This window comes from Serpula lacrymans, assembly GCF_000218685.1.
Source record: "Serpula lacrymans var. lacrymans S7.9 unplaced genomic scaffold SERLAscaffold_2, whole genome shotgun sequence".
In the NCBI taxonomy this organism is placed as follows: domain Eukaryota; kingdom Fungi; phylum Basidiomycota; class Agaricomycetes; order Boletales; family Serpulaceae; genus Serpula; species Serpula lacrymans.
In genome coordinates, this window is record NW_006763291.1 from 920,176 (window position 1) to 937,199 (window position 17,024).

The 17,024-nt window shown below is 46.8% G+C and overlaps 5 protein-coding genes across 5 annotated transcripts; 2 read left to right on the plus strand and 3 right to left on the minus strand.

Annotated features, from left to right (window-relative positions):
- Positions 1-54: 54 nt before the first annotated feature.
- On the plus strand, positions 55-1,485 carry SERLADRAFT_456646 (uncharacterized protein; the record flags this gene model as incomplete). The annotated part of the gene is made up of 2 exons (XM_007313384.1): positions 55-973; positions 1,031-1,485. 2 exons carry the CDS (start codon positions 829-831, stop codon positions 1,306-1,308), a joined length of 423 nt encoding a protein of 140 aa, XP_007313446.1.
- A 1,139-nt stretch (positions 1,486-2,624) lies between these two features.
- On the minus strand, positions 2,625-9,176 carry SERLADRAFT_445033 (uncharacterized protein; the record flags this gene model as incomplete). The annotated part of the gene is made up of 19 exons (XM_007313385.1): positions 2,625-2,867; positions 2,946-3,030; positions 3,135-3,223; positions 3,305-3,741; positions 3,793-3,952; positions 4,010-4,312; positions 4,365-4,468; positions 4,521-4,689; positions 4,743-5,122; positions 5,175-5,860; positions 5,914-6,277; positions 6,334-6,664; positions 6,719-7,011; positions 7,063-7,432; positions 7,488-7,735; positions 7,789-7,905; positions 7,965-8,156; positions 8,209-8,737; positions 8,787-9,176. The coding sequence occupies 19 exons, from the start codon at positions 9,174-9,176 to the stop codon at positions 2,811-2,813; spliced, it is 5,304 nt and encodes a 1,767-aa protein (XP_007313447.1).
- A 405-nt stretch (positions 9,177-9,581) lies between these two features.
- Positions 9,582-12,185, plus strand: SERLADRAFT_412796 (uncharacterized protein; the record flags this gene model as incomplete). Its single annotated transcript, XM_007313386.1, has 3 exons — positions 9,582-9,693; positions 9,745-10,496; positions 10,553-12,185. The coding sequence occupies 3 exons, from the start codon at positions 9,582-9,584 to the stop codon at positions 12,077-12,079; spliced, it is 2,391 nt and encodes a 796-aa protein (XP_007313448.1).
- Positions 12,186-12,220: 35 nt separating this feature from the next.
- SERLADRAFT_445035 (uncharacterized protein) lies at positions 12,221-14,837 on the minus strand (the record flags this gene model as incomplete). The annotated part of the gene is made up of 13 exons (XM_007313387.1): positions 12,221-12,272; positions 12,388-12,560; positions 12,619-12,921; positions 12,976-13,133; positions 13,186-13,274; positions 13,323-13,455; positions 13,507-13,766; positions 13,825-14,019; positions 14,076-14,177; positions 14,272-14,304; positions 14,361-14,497; positions 14,555-14,662; positions 14,726-14,837. 13 exons carry the CDS (start codon positions 14,784-14,786, stop codon positions 12,237-12,239), a joined length of 1,788 nt encoding a protein of 595 aa, XP_007313449.1.
- A 141-nt stretch (positions 14,838-14,978) lies between these two features.
- SERLADRAFT_456660 (D-isomer specific 2-hydroxyacid dehydrogenase, NAD-binding) lies at positions 14,979-16,757 on the minus strand (the record flags this gene model as incomplete). The annotated part of the gene is made up of 9 exons (XM_007314275.1): positions 14,979-15,260; positions 15,319-15,824; positions 15,882-15,961; positions 16,027-16,101; positions 16,155-16,199; positions 16,265-16,289; positions 16,345-16,440; positions 16,495-16,573; positions 16,693-16,757. 8 exons carry the CDS (start codon positions 16,525-16,527, stop codon positions 15,122-15,124), a joined length of 999 nt encoding a protein of 332 aa, XP_007314337.1.
- Between the last annotated feature and the right edge of the window lie 267 nt (positions 16,758-17,024).

Consider the following 17,024-nt stretch of genomic DNA (forward strand, 5'->3'; position numbering starts at 1 on the left):
GTAGTCGGGACGACTTCAAGTTGCGTTGAACTGCTCCGAGATCAGTGGGGATATGGGCGAATATCTGTCAAAATGGTGTTATCTTGTATACATGTATAGCCTTGCAAGAGAACGATGGATGCTAAGGATGGTTCCGCGGACTATGCATGGCTACTTTCTCAGGCTCGTGTAATATCGTATCATCTGGCCAGAAGTTGCAGCTGCAATGCATGGAATTAAGCTGTTTAATTCGAGTCCGCATATCGCATTTGGTGCCCATGACCATTTCACATGACCATCGACATTCCTTCGAATCTTCTTCCCGAAGTCAGAAGCGCTCTGAACTTTGGGTTGGGCTTTATGTATAAGACACTTTATCGCCCAAAGGCCTGACTTGGATTACTGAGTCCGTCCACTCTCCTTCCATTCATATCCGCAACAGCCATAATTGTGCAGGTCGTGAAACCTACCAGTCATTTACCCGCCCCCTCGGTAACTCAACCCACGCACAATACGGACGGCGCCTCGATGTCTGTGCGGTCTTTCACCCTAAAGGCCCCTAAAGATATGTTCCCTCGTGGCCAAAACGTGTCAGCTATCTACGTTTTCAGTTAGACTCATCTCGGTCTTCCTCTCTTCTCCAGCTTTAGCTTCCGAATTGCGGATCTACAATCACCAATATAAAGCCTCCCGTCAACAAGGCAATGGCTTGCACACCCTTCGTTCATCCCTATATCCTTCGTCTCATTGACTGAAATCTTGGCTCCTGACGGTTTATGTGATAAACCGAGTGTTATCTCTTCGGCCCCTTGTAGGGAAATCTACTGTGACATTCGAAACTCATCAGTTATGTCAGTTGGCATGTATCCAACAACCGCACCTGTCGTAGGAGTCACCTTCGCCGAGCCATCTGCCACAAACCATTCCATAGCAGAGATTTTAGAGGAACAATTTGCGTTTGCGCGCATAAATGGAGACGTATGTCTTGTGCAATGTGGGTGCTATATTATATTGCTTTAAGGACTCTGTTCTAAATCGACAGACTCACCAGTTACGAACGTATCACCTTTCTCACCTACAATATCAGTAAACATCTTCCGTCATGAGTTCATTACCATCTTTCGGTACTCGCACAGTACATGTGCGGCGCAGGCCTCCGTGAGGATATTTCAAGTCCTTGATGCAAGGGGCATCAGGTACGAGGAAGACAGCGGGACTGTGTTCCTAGCCAAAGATCTTGTGGAGCGACTGAGATGGATCACGGAGAGGCGGTCCAGAAAGGCTAGCGCGTCGAGAGCGTGTCCAGTGCAGGCCAGACATTGGGGTTAGAGGGGGTCGCGTTCACGAGTTGATGATCATATGCTATAGCTCATCGTTTGGAATATCTATTAGATTCGTATTTTGTTTACATACCAGCATTCAGCATAATGACACGGGAAGATTAGACTCCACATACCCGATATTAAACCCGTGGTATACGGACCTTCAATAAACGTCTGTAAAAATACTCGGACCCGTGGCAAGATGCTGTTCCAGAGACACTTGCTGAATGTGAACTTTAGCTTACATTCCAGATTCTGCATACCTAATGGACATCTGCAGGTGGATAGGATCGGGTGGAAAATATCAAAAACCGTGGGCATACCCGGACGGGTAAGGGACACGAAAAGCTCATGAAAATGGGCAGTGCATACTTCTTCTCCGCTCCAACGTTTGCACCCGATGATATAGGCAAGAACTACGACAATGTGATATCCGAGCCATGCGCAAATTTGACCGTAGTGAATCTTGCGTAGGGCGCTCACCTTTGACTATTGTGGAAGTTGTGTTGTCGTGTTACGAGTCGGCGATTCTCGGTTTACCAGCGACACCGTCAAGGCCGTCCCGTTAAGCGTGGAGAGATACATGAAAATTTGACTGGAATGGTAAGCAGAATGTCTGAGCTGGTGATACCTGACTAGCTTTGCCAGAAGAAGAATACTTTGATCGCCGTGGAGCCACTGAATGACGCTGATAAATTTTACAGGGACATCCACGCCTGAGAAAAATGAGAGAAAAGCAAAGAGTGAGGCTCTTTGTTTATTTTTGCGAGACGCATGATGGACACTGGCAATGAATTTTATGATGTGCAAACACTGCAAAGGCTATAAGGCACCCGAAAACTTCTAGTATCACATCGCAGTGCGTTGCGGATCAGGTGAGTACGTATTTATATGATTGTTTTAATGATAGAATTCCCTACAAAGAGGACAAATGGACCGGAAGAAACAGGGATCCTGGATGCTAGGTTTTCAAGCGCTGACTCGGAGGCATGAGGTCTACGGCTAGAAACTTTACGCGGACTTACCAAACATGTTGTGCGAAATGCAAGTAAGGTAGATCTATGCAGGAGGACATGGGCATAGTATGCCTATTTCCTTTGCGAATACCCGAAATATCTCATCCCTAAGGCCACTTCGATTCTACAGGACCTTCCCGCAACCAGTTTGTATATCCGAGTCCGACAAACAATACAGACTGTCCATCTTCGAAACTGCCATCAATAGCCCATAATCAGGGACAATTTCGCGAGAATGGATTATCCGGACTATCATATGCACTAGTCTACCATTCTCTCGAAGAGATCGAGGTTGTGGAGCAGTGGGAAACCGTCGATGCAATTCACCAAGGAGCCCAAGAAGCACCATGCATCATGCATTATGTGCGGAAGGATCCGAACAAAAGATATAAGAAAGACGACTAAAATTACAGCTACATTGATCGAGTGGACTTCTTTATCTATCTATATCTCGCCTACACATGATTATAGCTGATCATCTGAAAACAGCGGTCTAGAGTATATCGGAGCGACACAGAGGACAGCTTGATGAATGACTTGATTTGAACCACTGCAAAGATTGAATATTAGCCAAAGCCATTGACATGCATGAAGGAAGACTAAGAAGCAGTGAATGTGAAATGTGTACCTTATATAGACAACCAGCATGAAATCGATTCTTGCATGTTTTACAGGGCTTCTGGGGTAGGCCTCCATCCATCATGCTGATGATTCTATGGAGCATGATTAGCAACCGTGAAACCGGAGAAGGGAATGCAAAATTAATGCATTCTGGAATGAAGGTGTGAAAAGAAGTGTGAGCAACGGAAATACTCACGAGTAACAAATGGCACATTCCACTTGACCCGCGAAGTGCAAAGTGACATTTTTGGTAAAAAGGGTTAGCCCGTCTACAACACGACCATTCTGCGCGGAGATAAAGCAGTTCAGTTCAAGCACAAATGCGGAAGTGCTTTGCCATTATAGCGGCAAATTTCTATTTCTTACCTGCTGCCAGACGATTTGCTGCACCCCCAGTACCCATCCTCTCCATCGATCTTCTGATACACCCACTGGTTTTGTGTCCCGTATCTCCATCCTATGTAGTGGCCAGTCCGATGGCATTCGTAGCGTGAGCTCAAGTGCATGCTCGTCGACGGTGTAGGACGCTGTAACCTCAGATGCCGCAGGTGCCACCTTGACGGCGAGGTTCTCCGTTGCAGCCAATTCTGTAGAAGCCTCGGAATCCCGCACTTGAGCAAGTTCGGCCTTGATGATCACCGGAGAAAAGTAAGAAGACGTGTAAGCGATGACACGTGCCAGTAACTGTTTGTCGGTGCAGTCCGACACCCAAGAGCGGATAAGAGCGGGTACTGTTACAAGAGCACGGTAATAGAGGTGCGCAGCAAGAAGACGAGCGCTGAGTGCACTGTCTGGCTCATACACTAAATAGACAGCATTAGTAAGAAAAGGCACGGAATAAATATTTCACTAACTGTCAAGGTAGTATTCGTCAGTTGTCCATACATCTAGCTTAAACGCCTTTTTATTCCCGCCAAATATGTCCAGGATGTCGAAGATGTTTGGGATAAAATGAGTTGAAATGATATCTAGACTTCTCATGTGGTTAAAGTAACTCGATCTGACTTTCATTGACTGCAATCCATGTCAAAAAACCATCGCTTTGGCAGCAGTAAACAAGCAAGGACGTACCGCATCAATGAATAAATCGAAAGCGACCATCCACGAAAGCAAATATCCCAAAATTTCCTGGTGGTGCGTGTGCAATGACTCTGGACTATCATCGGGATTCTCCTGAGTGAAATCATCTCCAAGCTGGAGTGTTCGCTGTAAGAGAACAAGCAGTTCCATGGGAAGCTCGGCGGTGACAGCGTCCTCAGTATCAACTGCAGCCTCTATAACGTAATATTCGGTCTTCTTCCGTGCGGCTTCGTGAAGCAGCGTATAAGCCGTCTTTTGGACTACGGTGGACGGATCGGACAAGAGGTGACACATCTTGAAGAATTTTTTTAGGCGATATGCATAATATGAATGTCAAAAATCTTACCTCTGCGAGAGTGTTGGTGTCTACAAGAGACTTTGGATCATCCTGGATCACTGAAAGGGCTAGTTCGCGGCATAAAGATCGAGCCGCCGAGATACCAGCATCATCTATTGGCACAAATTAGTATTAATGGAGTAGAACGATCGCCAAAGAGCTCACCAAGTCTGGAAGTTACAATGTTCTTCACTAGGGTGAGAATTGATAACTGCCTTTCCTCCCACTCTGCTCTAAGTGCTTTGTTCGTGGTAACGAGATCCTGTATTATAATAATTAACTGTAGGGACCTCCCCAAAGTCACTAATGTAGTATTATCTGAAATAGAACAATGCTATTCCACAGGTTAAGCTTAAAAAGTTGGGGGAAAGGTGGACGATCACTAACCTCTAGATTGTTCTCTATCACATCGAATACGAGCTCCCAGTGGGATCCTGGGACATTTTGCAGAATAGGTGCCAGATGGTAGAAAAGAAGGGTCATCATACTCTCCACTTCTTCATTTACCTCTTCGTCAGACGTGATCCACTCCTGACATGCCTTCATCACGTTTACAGCTCGCTGTTGAGGTAAAAAGACTACTTCAGAATCAGGGTCAGGAGCCACTGCCACAAGTTTCCGCAAAGTCAACAATCCTTCGGTGCTGACTTTATTTCCGGAGATACCCAACATGTTGGCTGCGAGCTCGTTCCTGTAGCGGTCAAGGCGCGATGGTTCCGGAGCAAATCTTGTAATTGATGACATGATGGATAGGGATGTTTGTGGTGCTACACAAAGGCGATATTAAGCATTAGCTACTAGATCGAACCCAAGACATACCTGTCTTTTCAAACTTTCGAGCTAGCACCATCCAACTGTCAGCATCTCCCTTTGTTGCGTTTGCGAATATATGCTGTAAAACACTGCTTAAAATGCGCGAATCTCTAATAGTATCCTCGGCCGCCGCGTGATTGACGAGATCTACTATTAACTTCGGAAGGCCATCCACTGTCTTCGACCGATCTGATAGAGCAGTGATGACCTTGGTATGCAACGCATCTTCCGTTAAGGATGTCAACAGGTAAGTGGTTAATTGGTGAGCCTTGGTGATCATAACGGTGAGTTCAGACGTGAGGGCTGTTGAGTGTAGTAAACCGCTAGGTACTGAAGGGACTCTGAGGAAATCGTTGACAAAATCTGATAGAGCAAGGATGTGACGCAAAGCCCAGAGGTTATCCCTTGAGAGTTGCCTACTGTCGATAAGGACATGGAGGAGAGTCGATACCACACGGACGTATGGCGAATATCCCTTTCGGTCATACGTTGCCCCTGAAAGACGGCCATCCTCGAATTCCATGGCAGGAGGAATGAGTGATTCAAATAAGGCCAGACTCGGCTCAGCAGGCTCTGAAGGAAGGTCGCTCAACATGGAGTCGAGTTCTTCGGAGGATGGGAAAACGTCAGCAAGTACGTCAAATTGAATACCAGGACAACCCTCAGTAACCAACTGGATAATATGTTCCGGCCTTAGCAAACCAATTGTCAGGATTGATATTCAGTCAGGAAAGTGAAACCTTACTTTGGCTGCATCGAGCATTCGGTGAGAAGGTCGCGCAGTTTCTCTTTGATCAAGTTTGAAATAGTACTTCGTTGATTCTCTGGTGCATGTGTAACCCAAGAAGTCCAAATGGTGCGAGCAGTTGCGGTGGATGAGACGTCCTGCTTAAAGGAAATAGGGAAGAGATATGCGGCAAGAAATACACTGGGTAATATCGTGTCGGGTGAAATAACCGAGGGATGGGTGTCTAGGACTCCTGCGATCAGTTCTAGATGCAGACTTAACTCTGGCAAAGGGTCGGACAGTGCTTGTACCAGTCGCGAGGTGAAGGAGTGGACAAGGGTCTGCGACAAGTTATGAAACCCATTCTTTGACAGAAAATGTTCTATGTTATGATATTAATTGACATGAGGCAAATTGAAATGGATTCAGAATATTTACCAGGGGTATGAAGAAGTTGACGAATAAGTGTGACTTCCCTAGATTGAGTCGCACCGTCAAGAACTTGGGTGAAGATTCGCTCTACTACGCCATCCAATTCATCTTCCTCTGGTTGTAGATACTCTGCTAGTATACCCTTCCTGGAAGCATCCAACAAGGGAGGAAGAGAGGATAAAATGACGTGCGGATTTCCTGAAAGACCGTAAAGAATGGAATGCCACAGCTCAGAACATCTTTCGGGGTCATCGCGATAGGAAAGATAGGCAAGTATCAACTTGTAGGAAGTTTGGAGGACCTTCAGAGCATGACATATAATCATATCATCCATACGCTGGGTCAATGTTGGTGAGACGACGTCAGTGCAACAATTTCAAATAAGATTTACCAGGGAGAACTCGTGGCGTTGGAACAACGAGATTCCAAAGGTATCGATGAGTATGATAAGCGATGAGATATGTGTTGATAGTTCAGCATCTTCAGAATCCAGTGCCTTCTCACACTGGCTTACAGACATCTCCACGACCTTTCCAATAAGCTTGAGAGTAGCGATAGCAGGAGCAGTCTCCTCCACGAATTGATCCGCGAAAACTTTCAAGATGCTCGAGATCAGGGACACTGAGACTGAGTATTTATCGTTGACGCCACCGACTATTGCTTCCCAGGCTTCGTTGAATAACCCTTTATTCACACTTAGACAATAGTGCGCTCTATGATTTAGAAAAAACTTACCGCTGTCCATATTATTCAGGGTCACCAAAGTCTGTGCCATCAACTTGCCAGCATCTGCCTCTCCTACTCTCAGCCTTTGTGCCGCAAGCTCGTCCCACAACCTAACAAACTGTTCTTTGATCACACTTTTTGCTGCCTCAGTAGGTTGTATACTTGATTCCTGAGGCCCGGTAGATGAAAGAAGGACAGTGTGACCCTGAGAGCCTCCAAGGACACGACGCAGTAAAAATACCATAGATTCAAGGAGAGAGGATAAAAAGGCGGTAGAAGGTGCTTTACGCTCTGTGGAACTGAGAGCACGGCCATCTAGAGCGGCCCAAAATGAGGAAAAGAAGTCGCCTAGTGGTGAAGAACGTGACGCTGAAAGAATCTGAAAAGGCAGTTACTTAGCATATGTATGTAGGGATAAGTAAGAAAACTCGCACAGAAGAAGGGATTGTCGAGAGAATGATTATGACAATTGGATATCCTTCCGTAGGAGATCCCGAGCAGCCTAACTCTAAGAACTGAAGGAACTCGTTATATGCAAGGGATGATCCACTATTTCCTACACCTCGCGGAAGTACAGGATCAGCTTCCTTTTCTTCTTCTGTGTCGCTATCTTCAGAATCAGAATCTGCGTCGTGTTTAGGGGAATTGAATGCGCTATCCAATACCCATGATTTGGGAAACTCTACGTTACAAGTTAAGGCGACCTTTGTTATTTTTTATATTGCACGCACTCACCTTTTAAGAATAATAAGAGGGGCCGCGACATTGTATTTCTGACTGTGACGTCTGTATCAATCCATGCAGAACGCAGTACAGCTGTACTAAGGATGGGCAGCATATGTTCCAGCGATCCTGCAAGTCGAGTCGAGTCAAGACACAATTATATCAAAAATGAAGCGCGGGTTACAAACCTTTCCAGCGTTGCATTAACAGTGATAGCAGAACCCACGCATTTTGACGCACCAAAGGTTGACCGAAACCGAAACTTTCCATGTCAACGTATGGACAGTGCTGGGCGGGACAAAGGGATGACCACAGTGCAGGATTGCACAGGAACTCTGTCAGCTCTCCCAAGGAGTCGGCGGAAATAGCAGCACGGGAATCTACATACTTCTCGATATATACCGGAGAATAGAAGAACCATAAGTCACTTACCTAGCATCCATCTGAAAGCTCCAAAAGCGCTGACTCGAAGTCGTGCGTTTCTGTCCATTTCACTCTCCTCTTCTCCTTCAGCTCGTGATCTGTTGTGCTCCACGTTATCGGATTTGGACGCGGGCATCGGTCGACTACCTGGCTTCTTAGCAGGGGGAGCAGCAACAGGCGGAACAGGATTCAGATATAAATATATCCCGTTTGGATCCAGTAAAGCTTTTTGAATAAAAGATGTGATGGTTTGTAATTTATCCATGTCAATTACTACCCTATCGTTCTCTCTTTGTGAGGAGAAAGTATAGGACCAAGACTTTTGACCAAAAGATGCGACTTGTCGATCTATATCGTATGAGCTCATGCACCAGGTGCCAAGTAGAGACTCGACGTGCTCGATGGTAGCTGATTCTTGGATGAAACCCACTGTAGCCTCTCGCACAGGTTGTATCCGTAGGAGTGAAGCGTGCAAACTCGCAGCCAGAAGGCGAATTCGCCTCGCAGGGTGAGTAAATAAAACTGGGACGCGGTGAAGCTTTGGTTTTGTTATGATATGGCGCAAGATAATAATTTACGATACGCACCCACACTGGAAGCATAGTGACCAATACGAACGATAGCGGACTATCGTCACCTTCTCTCTTCAATTCATCAACCCATTTCGATTGCAGTTCTTCGATTGCCTTCGCTTTTGTAACTGGGTCCTTTTTCCCCAGTGCCCTGAGAGCAACGACGAGCTCAGGAGGTAACTGATGGACCAGTCCCATTGTATCCAGCGGATCAGGTTGGATCGGTGCAGGTTTGACTGGAGGTATGTACACCTTTTTCTTTGGCTCTTTCTTCTGACCCTTGCCCTTTGCCTTTGGTTTCTTCTCCTTGGGGATGGGTTCTGGCGTTTGGGGGCCACCAGCAGCCTTGCGTGCATTTTTCTTTCTGGTTCCCGAGGAAGCAGATGACTTCTGACCTTTTACCATGGCTCGACGAGAGATCCAGCCGATCTACAGTCACAGAAGCAAGGATAGAGAAAAGGTGCAAGGCCTGTACGGTTCGCCCTATGTCTTTCCTGGAAGATAACAGTTGCAGTGATAGTTGCAATACTGAATACCCTCTCCCCAGTCAATTACAACTACCCGAGTTCCGAGTCCGAGTCAGTGACGCAGAGCGTGAGAGATCTATGGTTTACTAAGGGTATCCAAGGTCCTCCTCAGGAATAAACCGGGGTCCACCTTCCTATTCAAGAACCCAGCTTTTTTTTTGAAAGTACGGCAGTCCTTTTCCTTTGCTTTTGACGACCACACAAGGCAAAAAGGACGTGGTCTTTTCACCTCAGACCAACCGAGCTCTCTGTGTAGAGCGACCAAGTGGGGAACGTCAACAAAATGGCGTCCTCGTTATGGACGAAAGCGTCCAGGGTTGCAAGCGGGCGAACCTTCTTATTGCTTTCCTTGCATGGAAAGCAAACATTCTCTCCTTCGGCCATAAAACACACTGGTGAGCGGCTTTGGACATTCTCTATCTGAGAAATAACTAATGTCAACCTAGTCTCTTCAGCCCAGTTTTCCCTCAGTTCACGACAGCAGCAGTCTAATGCTGCTACTGCACCTTTCACGTCTATTCCGTCCCAACATGAGCCTGCAGTATCACCCCAGCCTACGGTGTCGCCCATACCAGATACTACGGAAGCAGTAAATACTGGGCCCTCTTTCACTGACCTGAAGCATTCCATCTCACACGACACCCTCAATGCGCTCACGGTCAAACCCTTCACTATGACAAGCATGACACCAGTTCAGGCTGAAGTCCTCACGCTCCTCCCAAAACTCGCAGAACCTTATGATCCTGAAAATTGCGAAGTGTCATCCCGTGAACCTCGCGATCTTCTCGTGAAGGCTAAAACAGGCACGGGTAAGACTTTTGCATTCCTGGTGCCCGCCGTTGAAGCCCGTATGAAGGCCATCGATGCGTATGGGAAGAAGGCAGTACGGGATGCAGGGCTTGTATCGGATAAACATATCGAGGCACGGGCACAGCGTCAATTCTCTCGCGAGCATGTTGGAGCAGTCATCATAAGTCCTACCCGAGAACTAGCGACCCAAATCGCTAACTCGGCCCTTAAACTAACTCAGCATCACAATTTCGAGGTCAGGCTTTTCGTTGGCGGTGCAAGCAAACGGATGCAAATGCGTGACTGGATGAAGGGACGACGCGACATTGTCGTTACTACGCCAGGTCGTATGCGTGACTTGTTGGAAAACGAACCAGAGGTGGCCAAGGGAATTTCGAGGTGTAAAATGGTGAGACTTCTTTCTCAAGTGTCACGAAATCGTTTTCTGATGACTGAACTATACAGCTTATCTTGGATGAAGCGGACACACTTTTGGATTTAGGTTTCCGTGATGATATCGATGCTATCGCTGAGTATATGCCCAAAACTCCAGAGCGTCAGACTTTCCTATTCTCGGCTACCGTGTCCCCTGCGATTCAGCAGGTTGCTCGCGCAACGCTCGATAAGAACCACATCTTCATTGACACTGTTCCGGAAAATGAATCGAATGTACACGCTCATATTGCCCAGTACCACACTGTGTTACCTAAGGCATCAGATCAGCTTCCTCACGTTCTTCGTCTTGTCGCGCATGACCAACTTACCAATCCTGGAAAGTCAAAGATAATGATGTTCTTCCCAACAACCAAGATGACGCAATTATTTGCTACCTATTTCAGGGAGTTGAGCAGGAAGGTTTTACCAGCAGGCAGACAAACAAGGGTTTACGAGATTCATTCCAAGAAGTCGATGGAATCGCGCACCACTACCTCAGATATGTTCAGGAATGACAAGACTGGTGCTTCTATCTTGATATCCTCAGATGTCTCTGCCCGTGGTGTTGACTACCCTGGTGTAACACGCGTCATACAAGTCGGTATTCCTGCCGGCACCGATCAGTATATTCATCGTATCGGCAGAACGGGACGTAAAGGTGGAACAAACGGTCGTGGGGATCTTGTCCTCCTTCCGTGGGAGATCGGTTTCTTGAGCTGGCAGTTGTCCGAGGTACCCCTGAAGCCCGTAACCACCAATGAGCTGAAATCGCAGATCAAAGATCTCTGCGCGAAGTACGATGCCAATCCCTCCGAATTTTTCAAGGATGTACCACCAAGCTCCGTCGCGCGCCTCCACCAAAGGGGCCGCTCTCCACCCCAACCTGTCACCAACTATACCACCCCTATATCGCCTGCTGTTGGTGACATAGACTCGACCGTATCAGACCTATTACAAAATGTCGATGAAGAAGCCGTCAAAGAAACGTTTACGTCCATGCTTGGTTATTACATTGCGAAAAGCCCGGAGCTTCGTATTCAGAAGGGCAACATTATCGAAGGGTGTAAAGATTGGTGTGTAGAAGCCTGTGGGCTGCCTACACCTCCCTATCTCTCGGAGTCGTTCCTAAAGAGACTCGGATACTCGGACAACCGTACCAAACACTTTGGCAAACCTTCAAGAGATAAGAGGTCGTCAAGCTCTGGCCCATCATGGGCTGGTAGGGGCAGCTTCGGGTCAAGAGATCGCAACTCGAGAACGTCTAGCTGGGGAAGGGATGACAATCGCTCAGCCCATGATGACGATTTCAAATCTCGACCAAATAAATATGGTAGCCAGCGTTATAACCGAAGAAGTCCTGAAGAGGGCGAGTCTAGCTTTGAACCCGCTGGCAAAGAGGGATTCAGCAGGCAAAGAACAACCTATGGTCAGCGGGATGGAGACTCAGGAAGGCGAGAGCGGGGCGTCGACTTTAATAAGCGAGAAGGAAGCTTCGACAGAGGAGATAGGTACAAGTCAAGGGACCAGGGAAGTAGTAGATTTGGCGTACGACGTTAATTACGCGGGGGCTTGCAAGGTTGTATCATATACACACATCTATTTACAGTAATCACTTGTTTTCGGTACTTCGCACTGATAATCATAGAACATCCACAACTCCCTTGCTATTGGTTTGATGAGTCCTGTTCGTGAATCATTGTTCAAGTGAAGAGGTTTAAATTGTGTAGAGTATACATATGGTGGGATGTTTCTACAAGTTGTATATCCAAAGAATAGATAGTTGTGTATTTTTATGGCGTGAGATCGCCACTGCCGTTGACGAGCAAATGTTCTTGCGTATTCTTCCTCAACACTTCCTCACTCACCATAGACTCTTCTGGATGTGGCGGGTGGAATGACTCTACTTGTTCTTCAAGTTGTTCCTCGAGGACAGCTCCCCCGCATGACGCAGCAACGAAACCGAGGAAAGGTGGTGAGGGATTGAGTGGTCTCGTGCAGAATTCAGGATGAGCTTGCAATCCCACGAAGAAAGGGTGATCTGGATATAAATTGTTAGGTGCTTGGGTCTCACGCGAACTCATGGAAGGGAGCCATGCCTTTCAGTTCCAAAACTTGCATACGCTCGCCCTTCTCGTCTTTTCCAACGAAAGGCAATCCACTGGCTTGCAGTTGGTCTACGTACTGCGGGTTTACTTCATAGCGGTGACGGTGCCTCTCCCAGATCTTGCCCGCTCCGCCATAGAGTTTTCGTATTTTCGACCAAGCTTCAGCTTCAGGTTCAAAGACAGTGGGACGCAACCCAAGACGCATGGTACCTCCCATGTGAGTCCTCGAAATTTCTGGCATGAAGATGATGAAAGGACTTTTTGTATCTTCCCCAAATTCAGTAGAATGGGCATCTAAACAAAGTAGTGAATACTGCTATAACATTATTGTGAGAGCCCGAGACCTGCCTGGAATACTAAGCACACTCCGCGCCCACTCAACGACAGCCAACTGGAATCCCAGACAGATACCTAAGAATGGAACTTTTTGTTCGCGCGCCCATTTTATGGCTAGGATCATGCCTTCTGTTCCACGCTGACCAAAGCCACCAGGAACGAGAATACCTCTTCGATCCATGGCTCAGCCAATAATAAAAGAATATCTGAGTGGGCACACACCCAGCACCAACGAGGGCTCTCCATGCATCGTGGTAGTTTGCAGGGTTAGAGTCTTGCGTTTCGGACTCCAGGTCAGTAGATTCTACCCACTATGAAGGCATTAAAATCCGTATTAAAAGTAGCAAAAAATAACAAACTTGGAGGATAAGTTTTCTGTGGACACGGAACGCAGAGTGCTCGAGAGCTTTGATAACAGACATATAAGAGTCTTTAAGGTCTGTGTATTTTCCGACAAGGACGATCCTGACTTCGTCAAATAGCCGTTCTTGTCTTCTTGAGGAATTAGTAAGATCTTGAAAAAGAATATTGGAATTTTCTAACCCTCTTGTCATGCCCCTCCATCTTGTTGCTAAGGATTGGCCTTTTGTCACCATCTCCGGTGTTATGTTCAAGCTAGCCAGATTCAGTCTTTTACGAAGATACTCGACAATGCCTTGTGATTGTAGAAGGAGTGGAACATGGTATACAGAAGAAACATCATGTACGCCAAACACTTGTTCAGAAGAGACGTGACAGAACATTGAGATCTTGTCTTTTGTAGCAGGTTGCAGAGGTTGAGGAACCAATAAGCGACATGCAATCTGGAGTAAAGCAGTCAGTCGCAACACAACCCAGCGTTCAACCTGGAGCCCGACAAACCAGATCAGGTAGAAGACCCAGTCCACGGAGAGCATGGACCGTAGTCTGTGTCGGTTTTGTTTTCTGCTCGCCGTGCATATCTGGCACAAGCGAAACGTGAATTAAAGCAAAATTTTCATGGCCCACACGGAATTGGAATTGCCGCATGGCTTCGACGAATGGTGCTGATTCAATGTCACCAACAGTACCTCCGAGCTAGGAGTCAATCTCTGACATTAGATCGATCCCTTACAATCACAATGAACACTCACTTCGACAATACAAACGTCGGGCTCTTCTCCGGTATCATCCGCAGGAATTTTAGAAACACGCTCTATCCAGTCTTGAATGGCATTAGTGATATGAGGCACGATCTATGTCAGGGGGACTTTAGCACGGGGCGACAAGACACGATTACGTTCGAAGAGACTCTGGCATTGCATAAGGTTTCTGGATGAACTGGCTCACCTGGACTGTCCTCCCCAGATATTCTCCTCGGCGCTGCATAAACCAAGATAGAAGCATGCATCGTGTTGGAGATGCACGAAGTAACAGACCTCCTTATCAATGACTTCTCGATAAATCTTACCCGTAGTGATATTGTTATCCTTAGATAGTGTAACGTCCAAATATCGTTCATAATTTCCCAAATCCAGATCCACCTCGCCTCCGTCGTTTAAGACATAAACCTCACCTATGTTCCTCTTCAGATTTGGATTTCCCGAAGGAATCTATGCTGGTAATATCTCACCATGTTCTGTGGGGCGCATAGTACCAGCATCTATATTCATATAAGGATCTATCTTGATTGCTGTGACCTTCAGGCCAGCCGTTTTTAAAAGGAGGCCGGTCGAAGAGGCTACAGGCAACACAAGCACATGAACATGGATCATTTCTACAACTGTAAAGCTCTACTCCGTACCAATGACGCCCTTTCCGATACCGCTCACGACGCCTCCAGAGACGAGGATGTACTTGGTCATCGTTGCAGAGAGAACAATGGAGGAGGTTGGACGTTTACCACAAGACGCGTCAAAAATTTACAGCGTAAACACGGTCCGTAAACATATGCAAAGGGTCTGCACTGCCACCTCTGATATGATGGATCTTGATTCTCGGGTCAGATGCGATAAGATGAAACGTACACTGGTCATATTTATGGCACAATGCACTGCGATATAAAAGCATACTTAGTTGTATGTCACTAACCTGAAAAGTATGGCAGGTCGATTCACCGATACCTCGACTACTAATAACTTATACAATACATCCAAACAGTCAGTATTATCCTTCTTCGTGAAGGAGGCCAGGACTCCTATCATGCGAAACCCCTCAAATCAACCTGTGCAGGCATCTGACCTCCAAGAATAGCCGCTATCAGATTTTGTGCCGCACGGGTAGCCATATCCCGTCTCGTTTCTAAAGTAGCACTGGCGATATGCGGCACAATTACACATCTGTGAAGTGATCGAAGTGTTAACGGCCAGCCAATGACTGCACGTCGAATGAACTTACTTGGGTTCTTTGACCAATGGATGGTCTACAGATACTTGTGGTTCACCTTCAACAACATCAATCCCGGCACCCCAGATCCATCCTTCTCTCAAAGCCTTTGCAAGAGCATCGGAATCAACCAAGGTTCCCCTGCTTGCATTGACAAGGATACTTGTAGGTTTCATTTTCCTTAAGAGTGTTTCGTTCACAACGTGGTAAGTACCACTTCCTCCGGGAGCGAGAATAAACAACACATCACTCTCGCGTGCAACTTCATCAATATCCACTCTCTTTACACTTTGTAGATTGTACTTCTGGGCCAGTTGTGCATCGCGTTCACTACTGGGAGCCGAGGACGGGTTGGAAGAATAGAGACAGTGGGTTATGCCAAAAGGCACCAAGCGTGCGAGAGTTGCTTGCGCGATGCGTCCAAAGCCAATGAAACCAATCTTACGCGTTGGAGAGGCTGCTGTTGTGCTCAGTTGTGGACCACAAAATCCAAATGGTGCCCAGGGATACTCTGTCCACTATTCAAGCGTGGTTTGTTATAAAATATATGCTATTTCATGGTGGGAATGGCTCACCTGACCCTTCTGCACTACTGAAATGCCGATTCCTCCGTTTCGACCTGCCATGAGTGCTAACATCACTGACAGATCAGCGACTAGGTTTTCAAGTGTAGCATTGGTTGGTTAGCATAGATAAACAAAGACATGATGAGAAATGTACCTGCATCTGTAAGAACATCTGGAGTATAGCCTAGTTTCAGTCCTCGTTTCGCGACAGCATTTACATCTACGTGCTCTGTAGATGGACTGTTAGAATCCTGGACAATGACGAAACAAATAGGTACTAGCCATATCCGACAGACATGGTGGAAACGACTTGTAGCGATGATCCTGCTAAATTCAAGAACAGAGTTAGTGAAAGTGAAACGATGGTTTCACATGCTAAACCAGCAGCATGCCTTTCTCTAGTAACTCAGGATCGACCTAGCGAGAGTAAATCTGTATTCTGGTAATGGGAGTAACTAGAATGCGAACACACCTTATCGGTCAACATCACGATCACTCCCGCAGCGCCATGTATGTTCTCGAGGAGCCACCTCCGATCACAAGCACGGTCTTCGGGCCAGACGACAAGCTGCGTTACGAGCTTCAGAAATTTTCTCAGTAGAGCGTATGGAATTAAGCGTACCTCCAGCTCAGGCTTTCCACGTAGGAGAGGCATCACATCTGGACCCAAGTCTCTGCATACCACGACCTTATACCGCGTACTGTTGAGATGAGAGGCGATAGACGTTAGACGGCTGCTTGACTTCAAAAAAGATGTAAACAACCCTGAGGTGGACATTTTGCTAGAGCGCTTGTCAGACTGGAGAGATCTAATGGCTTACTTATAAATGTGCAGCTTCCAGAATTAACCTGACCGTCTCTTTCCTGACAAGCAATAACATGGACATGAGAGAACGGAAGTCGGAATTAGGAAGATCGGTTTGCGAATCGGGCCGTCGGCTCGTCGGGCATCCGTGAAACTTGATAGCCAGCGAACCTGGGCATAAGTAACACAGACTCAGACTCAAGTTGGAATGAAGCTCACGTATCGAAGCTGCTATGCATTGCAGCCTATATGCGCATCGCAACTCTACACGCACCACGGCGAGAATACCGGCTGCTGGAGGGTATCTGTTTGGGAATAACGTTACCATTTCACCCGGATTCAGCCGC